General features: G+C 38.8%; 1 protein-coding gene across 8 annotated transcripts in view; it reads right to left on the reverse strand.

The window, feature by feature from the left end:
• Positions 1-24,248, reverse strand: part of RBMS3 (RNA binding motif single stranded interacting protein 3) — a 643,143-nt gene that overhangs the window by 226,101 nt on the left and 392,794 nt on the right. For all 8 annotated transcript variants that reach the window (XM_054708096.1, XM_008153779.3, XM_054708097.1 and 5 more), the window contains exons 5-6: positions 19,557-19,714; positions 3,137-3,216 (exon numbers count right to left, since the gene is read on the reverse strand). In XM_054708096.1, the coding sequence (XP_054564071.1) occupies positions 3,137-3,216; positions 19,557-19,714 (238 nt within the window). The remainder of the gene's footprint in view (positions 1-3,136; positions 3,217-19,556; positions 19,715-24,248) is intronic.

Below are 24,248 nucleotides of genomic sequence, written 5' to 3' on the forward strand. Positions count from 1 at the left end.
TGGAGAAGTCAAGAATGTGAATTTGGCCCAATTGTTCTCTACTTGTTTAAAGGAAGGTTAAAAGCAGGGCTCTAGTATGAGAAGAAGATAACTGACTTAACATGCAATCTTTTCAACAGTTTTAATAGGGCCTGAGAACCTCAGGTCATTGTTGTATCACTGTGGGTCCCCCAATCACACAGCCTTAAAGCATTATATTGAAACCATCAATGTGAGTTCTATAAAGCCGCAAACTCCTGAACTCAAAGATGTCAAATATTGAGAATGTGGAAGTCTGCGTTTTTAAAATAATTTTTGAGTTCTATTTTAGTTGCCGGTAGGTCGGATCAATAGTAGTTGGTTTTAATTAGGACACCCAGAAGCCACAATAGTATTGAAAAAGTTAGGATATCAGTCACTCCTTTTGAAAAGATCAAAGCAAGGGCTTCCAATCTGATATCAGAGCTCACAGTGACACTCCACTCAATTTTCAAAATGGAATAGATAATTGGATTAAGTTGGGAGTTACTGCATGTGAGATTTCAACCTTCTACAACAAATAAGCAGCGAGGACAAATAAAGGCAAACCGCACACACCTAAATTTGGTTAGACCTGTCTTACCAAATGTACCCAATGAGGGCATTTTACTACTGTGTCTTCCAAAATACACACATCTTGCATGATGTCCTGTTAACACTAAATTTAAATATCAAAGATTAAATACCTCTGTTAGCCTTTACGCAACTCTGAATTCCAATGCATGAATAAGCAAATTCAAATACCAATTATGATCAATACTGTACATTTCATTCTATTAAGGATGAATGCAAATATCAAAAGCATAAAGTGATATCTCTAAGAGTTTTATAACGGAGAACAATTATTTTGCCTCTCATGTTCCCATGAGATAAAAGTGAGAAACTCATAACTAAGTTCTTGCTATTCACAATGTTTCCATTGGGTGTAGCTATGATATTAGATAGGTTGATATCAGAGCCTGCATATTCAGGAAGAATGCCCAGACATTTGGGGATTTTCAGTGACTCTCTTTGTCTTTAGCATTCAGTTGAAATAGTCAGCTTTACATTTTATGGGGAATGCAAATCAAACAGTTTCAAATCAATCAAGTCAATAAGTATTTCAGTGTCTTTTTCTGAAAAGGAAGACACCTAAAAAAAACAAACCCTGACACCTGTATTAAAACTTAAATCAACACTACTTTCTATATACTTCATCCATTCTTAATTTTTTTAGATAGCCATATAACTCACACCTTCTATATAGACAGGCCTCTGTTGGATAAAATGGGACAAATACAGGAAAAATCCCCCAACAGTACAACTCCTTTCTTCAATGATGGGTCTGAGCAGAGTGTCTTAAAGTGCTTTTTTATGCTAAAATAAAAAATAAATAAAAAGTATGTCTCCTAAAATGCAACGGCAGCTTACATGCTGAGATGTAAATTGCTAACTCTTTTCTTAACAACACCGTATGTCTCAGATAGGTTCCAAATGCAGGCAGTCCTCAAGGGAGCATTGTGCATGGAAGCTAACCAGACCGAGGCACAGCCTTCACTGTGTGTTGACTCTCCGGTTAACCAGAGATGCCACTTTGGATTTTGCAGATCATCCAAGTGTCAGTCTGAAGGGCTCTTCTCCTTTCCTGACATCCTCCCCAAACCAACCAATTCACAAAGAACCCTGACCCCTTCACAAAAAACATTTCTTTTTGTTCAAACTTCCTCTTGTATAAACCTCAAAATATTTGAAGGAATTAAAATGTTCAACCCCCTGCCCTAATCGGTTTTGCTCAATGGATAGAGCATCAGCCTGCTGACTGAAGGGTCCCAGGTTCGATTCCGGTCAAGGGCATGTACCTTGGTTGCAGGCACATCCTCAGTAGGGGGTGTTCAGGAGGCAGCTGATCAATGTTTCTCTCTCATCACTGTTTCTAACTCTCTATCCCTTTCCCTTCCTCTCTGTAAAAAAATCAATAAAATATATTTAAAAAAATAAATAAATAAAATGTTCAACCCCTGAACTTTCTAACCATGGGTTTGAAGTAATACACACATTATAAACACTATAGAAATTCAGCTTAGAGAGATCAAAAAGGGGACATCTGTAATACTTTCAACAATAAATACATTTTTAGAAAGACCAAAAGGAAAATTATTGTAAGGCCGAAGAAGTTACATTATTCTGGAGAATCACCAAAAACAAAAGAGCAACAAATAAAACCAACATGCATTAGTCAGATATTTATTTATTCATTGCAGTTTTTAGCACCTCTGTCAAGTTTTAATGTTTTCATATGTGAGTGAGATATATATTTTTAAATGTACTCACCTAATATTAAATACCTCCTATATATGCTACTACCAGGTTAATATCAAAATAAGGCAGGCATTTCTGCTTAAGCTCTGACATGTGATAGATTCAACTTTTGTATGTTGAGTATAATTCTTTTTTTAAATGTAATTCTTAATAGCATAAAGTTATATCATTTTAGTATATATGGACCTAAGAATTTTGCTTTGGGAAATGAGAAATGACCTGGGACAGTCTAGGTTGGTGCTCCTCAATCTCTCTCTGATGAATGGACAGTTTTAAGAAATTTTTCAATATGTCAGTAATTGATATTTTTGTAAAATATGAACTTATGCACCCAGATTTTATGACAATGTCCAATTGCTATGAAAGTTTCTAAATGCTTATGCTCACTTTCTGTATTCTTCTTGTCATGGACAGGGAAGATATGTTTGGACACTGGCAACAACCTATGGCCTTGTGCATATATCACTGTTCAGATATTTATAAATTAAAAATAAAGATAATGTACCAATATGAATGACAGGAGTCAGAAACTTCCTTCACTTTGAGTGCATCTTTAACTACTTTTTGCTATATTTTTCTTCTAATTCACTTTAGGGAATGAGCAGCAGAGAGTCAAAAGAAAGGCCATTGAAGAATCACCAAAAAGTGTGTGGTAGTTTTAAGAAAGATGAGTTGCTACATGGTATTAAAAATTATACATTTATCAATGGATCCTTTTCCATCCCAATGACCCACTAAAGGCCTTAGCATGTACTCATTCTAATGCTAACAATAAGCCCAGACACTATTGAATCATTACTTAATGGTATATGGGTCTTACCTGGGATGCCAGGTGGTGTTTTCAGATATTTTCCATTAAAATGTTGAATTACCACTTCACATTTTTCAGTAGACTCCATTCTGGAAAAAGAAGTAAAGGGGGATCATACACTTTTCACGAACTTGTGCATATTCAGGAAAATAAATAAACACAAAAAGGAAAATGGAAAAGCTCAATTTGTTTTACCAGAATTTGCCAGCTGTTACCATGACCACCATGACCAGGTCTACAGGACATCACCAACACATCTTTGCTGAGAGGGTATTGTTTATGTGGATGGCTCTGTGCTGAGTCCTCAACCAGAGGCAGTACTAAGGCATGATCTTATGTAATCTACACAACAATGTTAGGCCAATAAATGTGCTCTTGCCTGGCTCGTATGGCTCAGTGGTTGAGCGTGGACCTATGCACCAGGAGGTCATGGGTTGGATTCCCGGGTTGTGGCTCAATCCCCAGCAGGGGGGCATGCAGGAGGCAGCTGATTGATGATGTTTCTCTCTCACTGATGTTTCTATCAATCTCTCCCTCTCCCTTTCTCTCTCTTTAAAATCAATAAAAGGTATTTTATAAATGTATTTTTTATTGTTGATAGTATTATAGATATCTCCCATTTTCTCTCCTTCACCTCCTCCTCCCAGCACCTAACCACGACCACCACCACCCCACCCCACCCCGGACTTCACTACCCTATTGCCGGAGTCCATGGGCTATGTATATAAGTATATCAATTCTTTGGTTTATCTCTTCTCATTAAAAATATTTTTTAAGAAGTGCTCCATCAATACCTGTTAAATGTCTAAATTAGCAAACTTCATTATGGCTTTTCATATCAGTGAGGGTGCTGAGGCTTAGAGAGGTGAAACACTTGCCAATAAGTTTAACTGAGACCCATCAGACATCAAAGCCATTCTGTAACTACTAAGCTAGCCTGCTGAGGGACTTCACAAAGCAAATTGGTGAGATGTGCTTTATTTCAACCTCTTCCAGCCTAAATAATGGTTAATAGAGTAGTGCCATCATCAGTTTCATGACACTTTCATTGATAACCCACTGGGTGAAAGATACAAAAGAGAATTACTTTGGTGTCTGTAATGTGAGAGGAAAATGTAAATATACAAACCTCAGGTGCTGAACTTTCTTCATTTTGAACAACCTTGGTTTTTTTATACTAGGTATAAATGTTCCTAAACTGGGTTTCTCGTGCCAAATTTTGTCACCTCACATAGAAGCTAATGAATGAACATTTTGAGCTATACCATCATCATTTCAATATTGGCAGTATCACCATATCCTGAGTAGTATTGGCAACAATTTTAGTAATTAACTATATCTGGGCTTTATTACTTTATAAAATTGGATGGAACAGATAAAAAAATAAAGGGTTTACTCTGATTAAAGGAAATTAAGTCCCACAAACAGCACACTAGAGACAAAAATAAATTTAAGAAACAGAACCCATCCATATGAAAGGATGTATATGAAATGTGTGAAATCTGTCTAAAAGGCGAAGTGTAATTTAAATGTTCTGCTCTGTTATGAATATGAGCTTTCTGGGAATGGAGCCCCTTGACACAAGCTGTAAAACTTTTCTACCTCTAACTCTTATGTGTGTTTTTAGGATCACATTATTTGACCATATTATATGCAGAGGATACAAGACAAGGAAAAAGGTGTAAGCAAATGACAAAGAAGTTATACATTTATTACAGCTATAGGAACTGAAATGTGAGAGGAATTCCAGAAGCCAGGGAAATGCCTAGAAAATGGGGAAAGAGAGGCCAGAAGGGCCTGTGAGGAAGTCATTGGGCAGGGGCCTGAGCTGAGCAGGCGAGAGGGCCTGTGGCTTTTAGAAGGGGTAGAGTGAGCAGATCACTGTGGCTGGAGTGAAAGATTTACCTGGGGAAACTTGGAGAAAAGCTGAGAGATGCAAACAAGGCCATCTGAATGATCAGATTAAAAATTTGGAGTTGGTATCAGGAGCATGTTCCATTGAGGACTTTAAATTTTTTTTGTGCTAAATTGAAAAAAAAAAATTCTTTTCTGATGTACATTCATTCCTACGAGGCAGGGGATGGACACACATTTTTCTGTATTGATACACATAACGAACCTCTTCCTACCAATCAGATTGGCTTTATGGGCACAAGACCTGTGCTGAACCACAGAGCCACACACTTAGACCAAGCCTGCACTTGGTTTAAACACTCTGTTGTCAACATCTTAAAATCCTTAATAATTTTCCAAAAAGGGTTCTTGCATTTTTTTATTTTACTAGGTCCCAGAAATTACAAAGCTGGTCCTGCTACGATAAGAAAATGCAGGAAACTAATGTGACATGAATAGGCTAGTATTCATTCATCAGATGGTCCAATGGATCAACATAGGTGTTATTTTGATAAACAACAAGAATGAACCGATTTTATGTCCAAATGAAACAAAAAAGAAACTCTTTAACCTTAATAACATGCAACTTTAAACGTTAAAAATATAAAGACAGCCTTTTGTTAATTGCTTACTCACAATTTCCCCCAAATCAGAAGACATTTGGATTAGAAACACAAGGTGAAACCTTCCTCATTCCAAATATTCTGGAGTAGCTAAGTACAATTTTTCTAACTTCTCTAAGTTTCCTTTCTGGTGAATCTTTTATAGTAAGTCTTCCAACTTTTTTTTTGAAGTAGGAAAGTTCCATTTCTAGGAACAAAAGAATTCTAATTTTGTTCTTTCTCTCTTCCCACAGGATCCACTATCTATTGTCTCTTAGGGAAAATAACCTTCCCTCCTAGCAGAGACATGAATGGGAGAGAAAATGTAAGCCCTTAATGACTACAGATGTTACTTTATGGAATTTTTATTCCAGGAGAGCTACAGAATAAAAATCTTGTGCCCCAGAGTCCCCTTCTCTATTCAGGCTCTCTCTGGGTACCCATCTCAATAAAAGGCCGTTAAGAATCTAAAGCTTGCTTTCAAGAGTCCTACAAATCAAACCCTTTCTCTTTGTCTTAAAATGACATGGGATTCTGCCCTAGCCGGTTTGGCTCAGTGGATAGAGCATCGGCCTGAGGACTGAAGGGTCCCAGGTTCGATTCTGGTCAAGGGCACATGCCTGGGTTGCGGGCTTGATCCCCAGTGGGGGGGTGTGCAGGAGGCAGCGGATCAGTGATTCTCTCTCATCATTGACGTTTCTATCTCCCTCTCCTCCCTTCCTCTCTGGAATCAATGAAAATATTTTAAAAAATGACAGGGGATTCTAAATGAAGACTGAAACCTAATGGGGGTCAGTTACGTGTGTGTGTGTGTGCGCGCGCGCGTGCGTGCGTGTGTGTGCACTTGTTGATTCTGTATCATGTGTTTTAGGGAATCTAGAGATAGCTAAAGAAGAACGTCAAGTAGCCAACCCAGTTGACTGACCTAAAATATTTCTGCCCTGGTTTAAAATGCTCAAGTTTTACTTTTTAGACTCTATATATGATCGTCTTTTCTAAGACTGTCTTACAGCCACATCAAGCCGGATGGGGGCTGTTTCTAGGAACACAAAGACAGCAGCCTAGATGGTTCACGTTAGCTTCATTCAGATTTAACTAAGTCAATGTCTACAGTGAGGCTTTAGAGACTCTCCTCTCTGAAAGAATAAATGCAATAAAAGTCTGTTTTCTATCGCTGCCGGCGCTTAGTGTCAAACCGTGTTACGCCGCACCACCCAGCAGTGACAATTTCATTTTAATACACGGGGCACATTTTAACTAGGCAAAACAGTCCCAGCAAAGACAGCAATATCAGAGCTGCCAAGGGGAAAGGCTCAGTGTTTCTCGTGCATTTTATGTGGGAGCAGAACAAAAGTGAGACCCATAGAGCTGGAGCGGGGGGGGGGGGGGGGGGGGGGTAGGTGTGTGTGTGAGGGGTAGGGTGGAGGAGGGGGGTGGAGATTGCATTTGAATAGCTACCTCTGAAGAATGTGCCCATTTTCTTCTCAAGTTTCACAATTAACCGCTTTGAAATGCCAGCTCAAGCTATCTGCGATCTGGCACACGCTTCAGTTGAAACTGACACTAGCATTATCAAGTGAGTCTGAAAAAGCAGCAGGCCAGACAAAGCTGCCTTTACATGTCCCTTTCAGACGGGCCACTGAATCACTACAACCGAATCTATTCTTCCTAGCAGGTACCTGAGCCCCCTCGCGTCCCTCGGAGCAGCTCACATGCCAGGCCAACCATTCACCCGATGATACATTAATTAGGTTCTTACAAGGCTCTAATCATTGTATAAAGCTTAAGGGTTTTCTGTTAGGTCTGGTGTTTAAATATAAACACACATTAAAGGCCCCGTTTGACATTCTTTCTTGTCTCAGTGCCTAGGAACCTGGCTTCCGTCATTCAAAATGCATCACAGAATTGTGATTTTTTTTTAAACATTTTTTTTGCCCCAACAGCTACGAAGAGGAGCTGATTTCACAGCCAAAACAATTCCCACAGGCAGATGACATCAAATGAGAGCCTGATCCAATATTAGGAAAATGGGTCAGACTTGACGTGCACAGTAAAGAAGTGTTCTGCAAAACCATTTGCAGCCCACCTATCTCAAGCCCACCAGAGGACTTCTCAGTGTCTGACCTTAAACCAATAAGCGTGATCAACCATGTATTTAAAACAAATCCGCCCTGTCATTTTATTATGCTTAATTAGAGGTTTTCACTATTGCGAAATTTTTGTGGTTTTGCAATCCCAGGCTCTTGTACAAATGATCGGCAACTTAGAAACATCCCACACTGCAAGCCAGTCGTTCCTCATTCTGGGTAAGATTTACGCCAGGGGTCAACATTAAAAGCTTTTTAAAAGTACTACAATGCACGCTCCTCACATTTTGAAAACAATTTATGTCATTTACTCCTTAATCCACTGTAACAGAAGGAATAACTGGGAGTCCCAGGAACGAAGATGAGAGGATGACTTGAGTTTTCTTCTTAGTTTTTGCAATTTGTTTTCTTCCGGCCAGATCCTGGACATCCTTATGATACAAGGGTCACGCATGTCGCACAGTGACACAGAGCGGCCTCCCTGCTGTCTCCCTTTGCAGAAACCTCGGCACCTGGGTAGTCTTGCTCAGCATTACAACACAGCCTCTTAGGAAACAGAGGTGTGGACAATATTTGACTAATGGAAACCCACTTCCGAGTTTGGGAATCATATACATTCAAAACCAGAAGTAGCCTCAGGTAACTTCAACAGTATACAGGTGAAGAAACTAACGCCAGGAGACAGTGGCTGGTGGATGATCCTGGAATAGAACATGCGTCTCTTGACTTTCAATTCAGGTGGCTTCTTTGGAAGAGATGGAGCTCTCTTCCAAGTCCCCAATGGCACTTGTCTCTTTGGCACTTGTCTCTCTGGTCTCCTGATATCCAATATTCATCTTCTTTTATCCGTTCTGACGCTGGATGGATCCTGCTAGCTCAATTCCACCACAGCCGCTACTGACTAGAGCAGTTGTTCTAAAAAATGGAGATACACCCTGATATGACATGACCAGAAGGGCACTTCACCTCTCTGGTATTCATTTCAAAAGTATGCACGTAATATGGATCCTATCATGAAAAAAAAAAATCAGACAAACCCAGATCTGAACTCATTCAGCAGAAAACCTGGTTAGTACTACCTGGGAAAAAATTAGGAAACTCTCTAAGAAACTGTCACAGAACAGAGCAGACTAGTGAGACATAGCAACTAACTGAAAAATGGTACCTTAGACTGGATCCTGGAATAGAAAGAGGATGTCAATGAAAAAAAAAAATGGGTGAAATCCAAATAAACCTGGATTTCACCAGCTGGTGTAGCTCAGTGGTTGAGCATCGACCTTTGAACCAGGAGGTAGGTCATGGTTCAATTCCCGGTCAGGGCACATGCCCAGGTTGCAGCAGTTAACAGCAATATACCAATGTCAGTTTCTTATTTTGATAAATACTGCATGGTAATGTAAAGTGTTAATAACAAGTGACACTGGGTGTGCGGTATATGAGAACTCTGTATTATCTTTGTAACTTTCTGTAAAACCAAACTTATTCCAAAAGAAAAAGCTTATTTAATAATGTCTGTACATTAAAATGATCAGGAAACTATTTTTAAAAATAGCAATGTCTGGGCCCCAACTCAGGAGATGCTGACTTAATTGGCTTGGCATGAAGTCTAGGGACATATTTTTCAAAGCTACCCAGGTGATTTCAGAGTGCAGCCGGGGTTAAAAACCACTACACTGGAGTTCTATGTCAGGTGTCCCAAACTGGAAATGGTGGGCCAAATCCAGCCTTCTGGGATGTTTTCTTTGGACTGCAAAGAGTTTTTGGAAAATTTGAAATACTTGTCAAAATTTTAAATTGGGAGACTTCACATAAAAAAATTGAATTTCTGATTCCTCTTAAAAAATGAGACGATTTGACCCATGTTTTTTTGTATGGCAAGTATGGTGTAATAAAAACCAATTCGGTTTTTGGCCTAGTCCCTGCCACAGAACTGTTAAATCCCTTGGAATTTCCTGAGTAATAGGAATGTTTTTTTTTGTTATTCACAATAAGCCCCTTTTGACCATATCTGAGTTTATGTTAATGAAATGACTCAAACTGGGACCCCTAGAAAGACTCAGGATGAGGCCAGTCACCAGAAAGGCCAACTGATCAAAAGGTTGCAGCTTTCAACTCTACCCTCCAACCTCTGGAGAGACTGGAGAGGAGCTGTAGATTGATCTCTACCAACTATGGCCAATAATTTAATCAATGAAACCTCCATAAAAACCACTGAAGGACAGGTTTCAGGAGCTTCCTGATTGGTTAACACATTGCTGTTCTGGGAAGGTGGTGTGCCTTAAAAGGGCAGGGAAGTTCTTAGGCATCCCCATGCCTCCCTTGCCCTGTGCATCTCTTTTGGCTGTTCCTGAGTTGTATCCTTTATAATGTACCGGTATACACACATAAAGTGTTTTTGTGAGTTCTCTTGTTTGCTCCAGTGAATTATCAAATCTGAGAGGGATCATGGAAGTCCTGAATTTGTAGTTGGCCTGGTAGAAGTGTGCGTAGCCCAGGGACAGTTTTGTGAGACTAAGCCCTTAAACCTGTGGAGTCCGATGAGAACTCTGGGTAGAGTCAGAACTGAATTGAATTGTTGGACTCCCAGTTACTGTCAGAGAATTGGGAGAATTGTCGTGGGAAAATGACTCCTATTTGGTATCAGAAGAAAAAGACATCACAGCCTAGAGTTGAGCAGTTGTTTCCTTTACAGAGAGCCAGTCTGCCATCATTCCTACCAACCTGTACCAAGTGCCAATCCCAAGGCAAGAAGCAGATGCTAGCTATTGCTGACCTTGCGCTATTTGGGGTGTTTTTGTTTGTTTTTTTCATGATGGAGTCAAGAGGGGGGAAAAAAGTTAGCTTATCCACGTGTACTTGTGTTTTGCATTTACCTCTTCTCATATGTCTTCTCTGCTCTGTTCTATGCCCCAAAGTAAGCTTTCGATGGATGGTATCATCTTGGCTCTCTTATCTGATGGCATTTCATTGGGTTCAGCCATTGGGGACTTAGGGAAAGTAGAGGGAAGTATGACCAGCTCTTTCTTATTCTCTCTCTGCTTTGGCACTTGTCTCTCTGGCAGGAGCTGTATCCCTCTCTGTCTCCAGCTCATCCAGGCAGCCCCTGCTCCAAAGCTGGGTCTCACTGACCTCTGGGAACACTCCTCCTCCTGCCTTCAGCTCTCATGGTGGTCCAGGCTTCCTCCTGCGGCTCATCTCTGAGTGTCTTAGTATTCGTTTGACAGTTCCCTTAACTCTGCCCACACTTCTGTAAATACTCCTTTATTCTAGTCTCTTCAGTTGAACCATTTGGGGCAAAATTCTGTTTCCAGCCCACAATCTGATGGCTACATCATAAAACTATCAATAATCATGAAACAACATTATCCTGGAAGCTGTGTATTTCAAGAAAAAATGTAAGGGGAGAAAAGTTTTCTTACACTCAATAAAGGAACCACTTCTCTCTCTAGCTTAGTTTACTGCCTGTCTGTGATGAACATCCTTATCTAGATACATGAGAAGCTAAATTTCTCTTTTCTTACCATAAGTTCATGCTTTCAAAAAGAATTTGGGTACAGAAATAGGAGAAAATTAAATTTGAAAAATTAAAGCTGAGATAATGAAAGAAATCAATGAGAAAGCCTGCCATTAAAGGCACTGGAATGCATCATCAGTTTTAATCAGTCTCTTTGAGCTGCAATCATATTCCAGTCCTAGATATTGTTAGAGATTACATCTCTTTTCTTTCCTCTATGATCTAACAACTTTGCCTTTCTTCTGCTGCCCAAATATGTGAACTTGGCCTCACCATGGATCTTCTGTTCCCTTTTTCCTTTGCCAAAGATGCTCTCTTCACTCCCCAACCCCACCAAGAGACTCTCCTGGCTGGTTCCTCTTTATCATTTGCATCTTAGTTTAAATGCTCTCTCCTCAGGGGGCTCTCCTGTCCCTGACTTCAGCCTCTGATTCTGCCATATTCTCCACTGCACCCCTATGTTTTATTCTGTTTTCATGAATCTTTATTTGATATTTTAGTATTTGTTTGATTGCATGCTTTTTGTCTCCTCGATTCAGTACAATATCCACCTATGAAAGCAGATATTTATCTTTTGTGTACACCTCTGAATTACTGCATCTAGAATAATTACTGGCATATTAGCAGTGCTCAAGACATATGTATCAGATGAACTGAATGAATATAAATGAATATGTCTTATATATCAGGAAAGGAGGCTCAGAGAGATTAACTAACTAGTGCTAGAACGCAGATAGGAGGTGCAGAATTAAGATGCAAGCTCAGTTGCTTCTGACCCATAAACCTGTGTTCATAACCACACAGAAAATAGATGGGTTGGTCCAAATCACAGAAAACTGAGAATGTAGGAAAGATACTAAATAAAGAGACTGACACTAGTAGCCCAATGAGATGTCCAAGTTTCTCCTCTTTATTGGCTGGAAGCAGACAGACAGCCTACCTCAAAGGCACACAGCCTTTGGATGGCCCAAGAGTCCCCGTCATGGTTTGTGCTTAGAGCAGGGAGAGCAAAGAGATCTTACTGGTCCGGAGCACACTGAATGGCCACTACTTCCAAACCAGAGGCAACAAAGTTCTCCCATTTCAGTTTCTCATGGGTAAATCATATTCAGAACTCCCCTCCCATTCTCCAGAGGCAGGTCCTTTCAATTTTGTAATTACAAAACAATAACATATTAGTATGTTTTTCTTCCCTCTTTAAACATATCCACTGAGCCAAACTGGCAAGGGCTAGACAGTCATTTTCAAGGCGCATATACTGCCCAATACAAAAGTTATAGCGATTTGCTTTATAATTTTTAAAATTCCTATATTTTCATTATATTTATTCTGAACCAGAGTTCTCATTATATCTCACCGGGTGAGAAAAGATAGGGAGCAAGCAGATCAGGCAGTAAATGGCAAATCAATTAAGTTTTAATGATATTCAGAGTTATAAGAATACAAACAATTTTTAATCCTCTATTTATATTGATTTTTAATAATCTGGCTGATATTTGTCTGCCTGTAACCATGATTGATTTTTTTTGTTTTGTTTTTACTTTGTGAAAAGAAGAATTGAAATTATTTGGAAAACTTGCTCATTTGGTTAAGAGAATTGAGACACAGGGCGTCCTCTGTGTTAAAAGTCATTCAGACAAAACTCCATGAGAATCAAATTAAAAGCACTGGAGAGGGGCGGGAAATACTACAAATACAAAGGTCTCTGTGCTCAGCAGTCTCTCACGCTCTTTAGCTCACCAGGGGACAGTAAATGCATTTCTTAAAGAGGGTCTATGTTCCCAGATGTTGAAGCTGGACTGTGAGTGCTTACCCCCCCACCCCTTCTCTGCTTTGGGTCATGCTTTACCAGCCTCTCATAATACTTTTTCAATGTGATTTTTGTTAGACAAACGGGCTCATGTTTCTGGGAATGGGAAACGGATAACACCAGCACACAGTCCCGTCCCTCCAGGCCAGGACTGATTTATGCTCTGATCCACACCCTCTTAAGGCAAGGTAGTCTGTGGGCACCCACTAGCCTTGCAATAATGGGTCTGTCTGACTATCAGCATTCCCACCATAACTTCTGTTTTTAGAGGTTTATGACTTGGCTATAAAATGCTGCCTGGAGGGGGGGGTGGGTCGCACAGAATTGGTTTAAGTTACAAGAGAGTTAAAAACATAAAAAAGAAAATAAAATGTCTGTGAAGTCAGACACTATCTAGTGCTTCTGGAACTTTGGAAAACCTGTAATTGTGCTGTCTGTGCGCCCTACTGGCATTCACGTCAGTGCTTTGAAGTTCGTGTTTTAAATATAAAATGAAGATTCCACTACCTTCACTTTGAAGAGATGGTTATCAAAGAAGATTAATGTACAGCTTTAGGGTAAGATAATAATGTGGGGTTTTCTCTCTAGTCAAAACAATTCGAGGATCTCTTACACACGCATCGGGGACCGCATCTGGTGGGTAGAAGTGACCAGTGGTAATATTCAAACTGAAGCCTGATAAAAAAAATGATTCAGGCTTCATGAATTGAGGTGGTAAAAAATTCAAGAGCTACGTACAATTCACTACCACAATTATAGGCTAGCTGTTCTCCCAATCATTCTTTTAATGATGCCGGTGGCACTGCGAACTTTCAGAGGAAGAAATAATTTGTGAACCAAGAATAGTTGGGATGATGCTACTGTTGATTTCTCTAATGTCTCAAAATTGGTTTGTCCCGAAATGCTATCTCCCTGCATATGGCTTTAGTAAAAAACAAACCCACAAAGAACTTAAAGCGATTTCACTGGTTCATTATCAAAAATTTAGGGGGGGAGCAATTATGCATCAGACTCCGTTCTAGGTTCTAGGAAAGACACTAAGAAATATAAGGCCTGGCCTCTACCCTAGAGGAGCAGGAAGAGAGATGGCTTCATGATGAGTATACTTTGAGAAAGTGGGACAGTGTGATAGGGAAATCAACAGGAATCCACTCCATCTGGAAAAATCTCTAAGAATGAGGTCCAGCAATCTGAGTTTTTAGAGAGCCTCCTGATGATTCTGAGAACCTATGCCCTTAGGCTCTCAAGTTTTAGAGAGCATCAGAGACAACTGCAGTGCTCGTTAAAACCCACCGCTGCACCCCACCTACCCCCCACTCATTGCTGATTCAGTCTGAGGTAGGGCTCAAACATTTGCATTTCTATAATTTCCCAGGGAATGCTGCTGTCCTAGAAACAACACTTTGAGAACCATTGTCCCAAGGCATCCATTGCATGTAATCTATTACCTTCTCTGACTAGCTATAGCTATGTTCTATCTTTGGAAGAATTCAGAAAATAGTGACTCAAAGTATTTCTGTTTTGTGGTTCAGAAAGTGAGCTCCTGATAAGAAAGGCTGAGGAGGAAAAAGACAATATTTTAGAAGCCGGAAATGTGTGCAAGAGTTAATTTGTGTATGATCAAGTTAGTTAAAGCAGTAGCTGCAATTGTTTGAGAAAATGCAGAGCACATATTAAACTGTGGGGAAGTAGGAATTTGGGCAGGTCTATTTACATATGCAATAGCCAACATTCTTTTCTCATTCCATCAAACTGGTAAATCACATGGGATCCTGCTTCTTAAAATTTCAGGTCTAAGGTAATGGAGAATGAAATACTTATTTTGTTTCAGCTTCCTGGCTTCTTACAAGAGAGGCAAGTCAGATTTTCTTGAGATTTCTTAGACATGAGAAATTATTGGCTTGCTTTGAACCTAAGATTTCCTTTACAATCCACATGCCACTTTCTGAAACTGGAAAATGCACGAGTTAGAGTACAGCGACCTAAGTTTCAGTATTGAAATGTGACCAATAATTCATATTTAGAACTCAAAGTTTTAAAAATGGCTTGGGGTTTAGTCATTCAAAACCTTCATAGAAAGATAATTATGCAATCTACCATTCACCCATTTATCCATTCAACAATAAAAAAGAAAATTTTACTTCAGTAAATGTACAATCCAATGGGTGAAGAAATAAAATAGTGAATTATGATTGTGATAAATTTATTTTAAAAAAAAAACCACAACTCACAACTTTGACAAGAACTATAACAAGAGAACCTAACTTTGTCTAAAGGCTAGAGCTAGAAATCAGTGAAGTTTTCTTTAAAGAAAAGACATTTAAGCCTATATTTGAAGGATGAGTAGGCAGAAACTAGAGGAAGAGTCACATATAACAGTGGAGAAGGGCAGCTTATGTCTAGGGAGTGAGGCAGGAAGACAGGCTAGGAAGATAAGCCATGTCAGAAATAATGATGTCAGGGATAATGATGTCGGAGGTCTGAATCCAGTTACTCAGACCATATGGAAAGGAAGTCAGCAGGCCTCTGACATGATCAGATTTGCATTTTTAAAGAATCTCTCTCGTGGCATCTACTAGTATATGCAAAATGCACTGAAGAACTGAGAGGATACATTCAGAGAAGATAAAATAATAATTTAAAATCCCCATCCTTATTCAGTTTCTAAAAGAGAAAAAAAAATTACGGATCTTACCATTTCATGACAACACATACTGTGATTATAATTTTACCCCTTACAGTGTGCATCACTTGGTTCTGCACATAAGGAAAATATTCTTCATTTTAAGCAGACTCAACATGTGCAGAGAAGATACAGATGAGAGAAATGAAGAGCCCAATCTTTATGTTATGAGCTAAATTGTGTCCCATGCTCAAATTCCCATGATGAAATCCTCACCCTTTACAGGATGTGACTGTATTTAGAGACAGGGCCTTTAAAGGCGTCCTTAAATTAATATGAGGTCAGATGGGTGGGTCCTAACCCAATCTCTACTTAAGAGGAGATTAGGACTCAAACAAAAGGGAAGGCCAGATGAAGACACAGGGAGAAGAAGGTCAACTATAAAACAAGGAGGGGAAACCAGACCTGCTGACATCATTATCTTGGATGTCTAGCCTCTAGAATTGTGAGAAAATATATTTATTTTGTCTAAGCCACCCGGTCTGTTTGTATTTTGTCCTGGCAGCCCTAACAAACTAATATACTTAATGCCAAAAAAAAAAAAAAAAAAAATCCTTTGTTAAAAAAAAAAAATCACCATAGATATTCTTAGAAAATATGTTCTGTTGATTTAAAAGATGTTCATTTCTCAGCAGGATTACAAATGAAGGAGAAATTAACTTTCTAAATAGAGGTTTTTTTGGGGGTGAGAGAGGTGGGGGTGAACCAAAGGAATGTGCTTGCTGTGTGAAACCTAACAGTGATTACAGTGAACTCCCACACTGGTCAGACTTCCAACTGTAGGTTGTGCACTACCCAAGAATGACTACATTGGCAAAGCAGAGCTAATCACACCAATTCTGCTTTGACCATGAAAACCAACAGTTAACAGTGTTCTGAAAACTGATATGTTTCATGCATACATTCAAGTCTGGGAGACTTTCCTCATTTTGCCCAATTCTCTTCAAAATCATCAAACATGTACCTTGCATATATCTACTGGTCTACTATGTGTAGAACATTGTGAGGAATATAAAGAATTTAAAGGCATGGTCCATGTCCTCTGGGAAGTCAAGACAGAAATCAACTAACATTTACATTACAATTTGCTATCTTTCTTTTAAAAAAATTTTTTTTTATTGATTTTGGAGAGAAGGGGTGGGGAGAGAGAGATAAAAACATCGATAACGAGAGAGAATCATCAATTGGCTGCCTCCTGCATGCCCACAATGGGGATTGAGCCCGCAACCCCGGCATGCGCCCTGACCTGGAATCAAACCGTGACCTCCTGGTTCATAGGTTGATCCTCAACCACTGAGCCATGCCAGCCAGGCTGCTATCTTTCTTTAAAAAAAATATATATATATATATATATATATATATATATATATATTATTACAAATATCCCCCATTTTGTATTACAAATGTCCCCCATTTTTCCCATCTCTACCCAGCCCCCATCCCACCCCAGGCCTTCACCACACTATTGTATGTGTCCATGGGCTATGCATATAAGTATATATATTCTTTGATTAATCTCTTCCTGTCCCCCCACAGTCCTCCCTCCTGAGATCTGTCAGTCTGTTCCATGCATCCATGCCTGTGGATGTATTTTGTTTGTCAGTTTATTTAGTTCATTAGATTCCACATGTATGTGAGATCATGTGATATTTGTCCATACTACCCAAAGCAATCTATAGATTCAATGCAATCCCTATTAAAATACCAATGGCATATTTCACAGATTTAGAACAAATATTCCAAAAATGTATATGGAACCAAAAAAGGACCCTGAATAGCCTCGGCAATATTGAGAAAGAGGAACAAAGTTGGAGGGATCATAATACCAGATAACAAACTATACTACAAGATCATTATAATCAAAACTGCCTGATATTGGCTTAAGAAAGGCATACAGACCAATGGAAAGAACAGTTAACTCATAAATTAACCCATACCATTTTGGTCAATTAATATTTGATAAAGAAGGCAAGAGCATACAATGGAATAGTCTCTTCAATAAATGGTGCTTGGAAAACTGGACAGGTACGTGCAAATAAGTGAAACTAGACCACCAACTTACACCATACACAAAAATAAAATCAAGGTGGATAAAATACTTAAATATAACTTGCAAAATCATAAAAATCCTAGAAGAAACCTAAGCAGCAAAATCTCAGATATCTCACAGAGCAGTATTTTCACCAATGCAACTCCTAGGACAAGAGAAACAGGAAAAGATAAACAAATGGGACTACATCAAACTAACAAGCTTCTGCACAGCAAAGGAAACCATCAGCAAAATGAAAAGGGAACGCACTGCCTGGCCAGTGTGGGTCAGTGGTTGAGCACTGACCCATGAACTGAGAGGTCACATGCCTGGATTGCAGACTAGATCCCCAGTAGGGGTTGTATAGGAGGCAGCCAATCGATGATTATCTGTCATCATTGATGTTTCTATCTCTCTCTTTCTCCCTTCCTCTCTCTGAAATCAATTAAAACATATTACAAAAAGAAAAAGAAATGGGAACCCACTGTATGGAAGACCATGTTTGCCAATGATACATCTGATACGGAGTTAATTTCCAAAATATGAAAAGAACTCATACAATTCAACACTAGGAACAGAAACCATTCGATTAAAAAAATAGACAAAGGACCTGAATAGACATTACCAATAGATAAATGAAAAAAATGTTCAGCATCACTAATCATCAGAGAGATGCCAACAAGGGTGGGGGCACATTAACTGGGGAACTTATATGCATATAGTCATAGCCCATGGACACAGACAATAGTGTGGTGAAGGCCTGGGGTGTCAGTGGGGAAAAAAATGGGGACATCTGTAATACTTTCAACAATAAAGATAAATCAATCAATCAATCATCTATCTATCTATCTATCTATCTCCTACCATGTGCTGTCTTTCAAAGTGGGTTAACAGGAGTTGATTTGGAATGGTTTGCCAAGTGATGACAGGGTTCATCATAGTGGACACTCCTGTCTACAATGGGCTGACTCTCAGATGACACTAACATCCATCCATTCATCATGTGAAGCCAGCTGGAGACAAGCACACACCAAGCCATGGAGACACAGCTTTTCCTTTTCTTGTGAGCGGTTAAGCAGTTTCTTTTTCTCTGTGGTTTCTTTTGCTTTGTTTTTCATGAAGGCACAGCAGGTACAACCATTTTAATTCTGTTCCTGGCTAAGACCCTCCTTTATAAACATTCCCCTTAAAGTTAAGTAAAAAATAGTCTTCCTTTTATGACAATGAAAAAAGTGCAATCTGCTTTTCTTTTTTTTTTTTCTAGTTGTGTAAAACATCAAAAAACACACGGCCAGGGCCTCTGAAGTGCAAATGCCCTCTGGACCTCCTCTTACAGTTTTGTGTTCCTTGGGACTTCCCAACAAGTCCTGTTTCTCTGTATCTTTCTTCTCTTCTTTCTTCTGCAGACTGAGAAATGCTGTCATCTCATTCTTTGGAAATCAATGCAAAACCATCTGGATGCTTCGTTTACCACATGGCTCTTTAGCTTTGGGGTACTGGGCATTTATTATCCCTAACAGAAATTGGCAGCATCTGATTTTGTTGATCTATAGCCATAGAGATGCTTGGGAACTCAGTATGCACATCATCACGACTCCAGACACACATAAACATTCAATGTACATATTTTAGAAAGCACAACCTATTTATAATTACATTGGGATTCTCTGCCTTGAAGCAAAAATACATAGAATAAATTTGATAAACTGCTTTTAAAATTTCTATTGCTTTGGGCCCTAGTGCTAGAAAGGCCCTGGAATTAAGAGGAAATGATGAGGAAAGATAAATAATATACAAAGCAAGTGTTTTACCTGGCAAAGCCAACGCCTCGGCTGACTCCGTTAGCATCTCTTAGTATTCTTGTAGAAATGACGTGTCCAAAGGGTTTCAGCATATTCTCAAGTTCCTGCTCATCCATGGAAATGGGGAGATTTGAGATGTATAGGTTTGTTGGGTCTTGCTCTTGTTGCTAAAGGAAGGAAAGAAACAAATGCAGTAAGTTCTAAATATTGAGAAAATTACTGCCCAAATGGATAAACTTTTGATTACACTGTAACTGGACTCTACTTCAGCATGGTCTTGAAATTTCTTTCACTAAGGGAATTGCTTTTCTTCACTGAATTCCCTTCTTGCCAGAATGTTTCTTATAGAAACAATATCATCAATGAAAAGCAACTTTTCTGCCCAGCCTTCCTTAGAAAAGACTAATGAACTTTTATTGCAATTGGACTCAGGTAAATAAGTAAATTCTTTTTTATTACTACTAACTATTACTTTTACTGTTACCACTCTAATTACCATCACTTCAAGTTGCATTTACCAAGTGCTAATAACGTGCTAGGCATTGTTTTAAACTCTTAATATGCATTATTTCATTCAATATTCTCAATATAGCCCTAGCTGGTTTGGCTCAGTGGACAGAGTGTCTGCCTGTGGACTGAAAGGTCCCAGGTTTGATTCTGGTTAAGGGCACATGCTCGGGTTGCAGGCTCAATCCCCAGTAGGGGGCATGCAGGAGGCAGCCAATCAATGATTCCCTCTCATCATTGAGGTTTCTCTCTCTCTCTCTCCCTTCCTCTCTGAAATCAATTAAAACTATATTTTAAAAAGTTCTCAATATATATAATTGTTACTATTTTAAAAATATATTTTAATTGATTTCAAAGAGGAAGGGAGGGAGAGGGAGGGGGAGGGAGGGAGGGAGGGAGGGAGGGAGGGAGGGAGGGAGGGAGGGAAGGAAGGAAGGAAGGAAGGAAGGAAGGAAGGAAGGAAGGAAGGAAGGAAGGAAGGAAGGAAGAAAGGAAGAGAGAGAGAGAGAGAGAGAGAGAGAGAGAGAGAGAATATGAATCATTGATTGGCTTCCTCGTGCATGCCCCACACTGGGGATTGAGCCCACAACTCTGGCCTGTGGCCCTGATGGAGAATCAAATAGTGACCTCCTTGTTCATAGGTTGATGCCCAACCACTGAGGACACCGGCCAGGCAATTGTTAGTATTTTACAAAACTGATCCCTACCTTGTCCAGGCAATTGTTAGTATGACAAAACTGATCCCTACCTTGTCCAAGTTACACAGCTAGTAAGTATCAAAGCCAGGGCTGAAATCTGGGGGTATCGCTCAAGTTCTTGAGCTTCACTGTCCTGCTATACTGCCTTGTACCAGACCAATGAGGAAAAACGCATAGTCACAGAATAGCATCATCAGCTTCAGCATCAATGCAGGACTTGCCAGAAGTGCAAAATCCCAGGCCCCGCCCAGAACTACTAACTCAGAAACTTGAGGGTGAGCCAAGTAGTCTGGGCTTTGAAAAGTCTTTCAGGTGATTGTGATGACTGCCCAAGTTAGGGAATCGCTGCCCTAGACCATCCATGAATATTTATATGCAAATGAATTGTGATGCCTATCATTTTCAAATCCAGCAACAATAGTGCTTAAGTAAGTTTTGCTTAATAGAATGGGAAACCAAACAACTGCTAGGATTATTTCTATGTACATGAATGTTCTCTTTCACATAATGAATTAATAAATTGGAACTTAGTTGTATGCATGATTCAAAATAACCTGACATAATTAATTATTAATATTAAAATATATCAGTTATATCATTGAACCATTATATTTTAACTAAAACAACCTTAACTTCAAGAATTAAGCGCGATTTAATGGGAAAAGAGAAATCCTGAAGTCTATAGGAAATGACATTACGTAACAGTAAAATATCTTTTGTAAAGACTTGGTATCATATGTTGCAGAAAATTTGATATTGTATAAAATTTGACGTTTATGCACAATGAAAAAAACACAATACGCAAGATTCCAAATATTATTTAAGATCAAGTAACAATTCTGGTATAAAACTAAAATCCACTATTTTTAAAACAGCTTTAAATATTTAGATAGGCCATAATATTTTTAGTTATCTTTAAGATTAATAAGATCTATTATTAGGTTCATTTTTTATTTTGATTTATTTATTTAAAAAATATTTTTATTGATTTCAGAGAAGAAGAGAGAGGGAGAGAGAGCAACATCAATGATGAGAATCATGGATTGACTGCGTCTTGCACGTCCCCTAAGAGGGATCAGGCTCACAACCCAGGCATGTGTCCTAACTGTGACCTCCTGGTTCATAAGTCAACAACTGAACCACACCGGCGGATCACAGGTTCATTTTTAAACATAGGTTAGTTTTCAAATATTTATCACCACAGAAAATAGTAAAAATAAACATATAATCAATCAGAAAAAGACAGTACAACTTTAGTATTTAGCAATAGTGTAACTCTCTCTGTCTCTACACACACACACACACACACACACACACACACACAATAAGTGGTATGATCATGGAAAGAAAACAGAGATAATATTATCCTTCCCTCCTTTCCTAAATTATAACTATGGTTTGTTTTTTGTGGGTTTTTTTTGTTTTGTTTGTTGTTTGTTTGTTGTTTTGTTGTTTTTTTTGCTGGGATGGTGAAAAAAAAAAAAAAAAAAGAAAAGAAAAAGTGGTGTTTTAGCCCTAACCTGTTTTGCTCAGTGGATAGAGCGTCAGCCTAGGGACTAAAGAGTCCCGGGTTCGATGGAATCCAGTCAAGGCACATGCCCAGGTGCTGGCTCAATCCCCATTAGAGGGCATGCAGGAGACAACCAATCAATGATTCTCTCTCATCATTGATGTTTCTCTCTCTCTCCCTCTCCCTTCCTCTCTGAAATCAATAAAAATATGTATTTTTTAAAAGTGGTGTTTCAGATACATAATAATGAATCTCATGCACATATAAATTTCACTACCCAGCATTTATTTTTAATCTTCACATTGTTACTCCAAAGGTAGCTGGGCAACTATCATTATATTTATTGGGCGGTGAGGAAATAGAAGCATGAGAGACTCATCATTTTGTCCAAGGACAATCCACTAATTAGTGACAAAGTTAGAACCAGATTTAGCAACCAAATTTCCTATCTGCCACTCAGTGTACTTTCCACCAGCCCAATGTTTCCCAAGCTTCATTCATTTGCATGTCATTTTAGAACATTCTGCCAGCCTTGTGCTATTATTTTATTTACATAAAAGTTTTTTTTAAAAAAAAACTCAACATACCATTGGGCATAAATAAATTTATTTCAAAAGATAAGTTTAAGTTGGTATCATAACTTGTTGCTATCATAAGTTTAAGTTGGTATCATAACTTAAATAGGTTACTGTAAAAATAGGGAACAAATCAATGTTATTAAGTCATGTCCATGGTGTTTGTTTGCAGGAGGTTTTGACCCCAGTGGTTGACTCTCAGTAACAAATGAGATTTGTAATTAAAAGATGTGTCAGAAGCCCAGGAGCACCAGACAGTCTTTTTTTATTTTCCTGGGAAAAATAATATTTGAGAAAGAAATAAAAAAAAGAAAGAACAACTTTCTTATGATTGGATTTTTGGATCCTACACACTTATATCAACTCAAGTTCCATAAGAGACAGATACATGTCCCACAATTTGGGAGTTTCTGCCTTAACCCAGAGCTTCCAAAAGAGTGGGCTGCAACATGTGGCAGGGCCATGAATAGAATGAAATTTGCCCAACATTTTGCTCTCCTGTGTCCTTGATCAGGCTAAATAACCATAAGCAACCAACAACACGATGCAGAGTACTGTACAGGTCTTTTCATTTTCTGTAGGCAGAAGTGCACCGATTTGTCCTGATTAAAATCCATTTCTAAATTCCCCAAGTGTAGAATGCATGGCAGCTTTTCAAAATGGTGTGCAATAAACGTGTAGAGCCTGCTACATAAGGGATCGCCCAGAAAGCTATGTTCTGGATCCAAATTCAAATGGTAAGGCCAACTCATTAATTTGTGTTTAGAGAGACAATAAGACATTGGGCAGTGTCATTCCTTAATTTGAATTCACAGAAAGAATATGGTGTTGGACAGTGTTATTTATTAAGAAATTCTGTCCTTTGAAGTGCAGTATTCGTGTTGAATATGTTTGTTGACTTGAGCATAGATTTTAATTTCAGCATAGAATGGACTTTTGAATAATACATACATTCACATTTTTACTTTCAATTTTATTTATGTATCGGGTGTAGGTAAATAGATGCTGACTTAAAAGATTCTTTGGCACCATGAACCAAAGAGCACTTTCCTCTGAACTTTTCAGTGATCATTGCAATCTTAAAGAACTTTAAAAAAATATTTTGACCTTAAATGTTTATGATCATTTAGCTCCGGAATGGATCTACGAGGGCATTTTAACCAATCTGATCATTTCACAGAGAGAACAAAACAGAAGCTAGAGGAATGGGTATGACTTGCTCAAGGTTGTCCAGCTAACTGGTAACACATGAGAAACAGAACCCATGTCCTTTTATACCTGGTCCAATATTCTTACCAATTCATGGCACTGCCTCTGCTCATAAAATCCAATGACCAGTAGACAGCACTTTGTGATTCAAAGGAATATTAGTACAGACAGAAAGAAATATCTTTGAAGTCCTTGTTTTAGT

This window comes from Eptesicus fuscus, chromosome 18, assembly GCF_027574615.1.
Source record: "Eptesicus fuscus isolate TK198812 chromosome 18, DD_ASM_mEF_20220401, whole genome shotgun sequence".
Classification (NCBI taxonomy): Eukaryota; Metazoa; Chordata; class Mammalia; order Chiroptera; family Vespertilionidae; genus Eptesicus; species Eptesicus fuscus.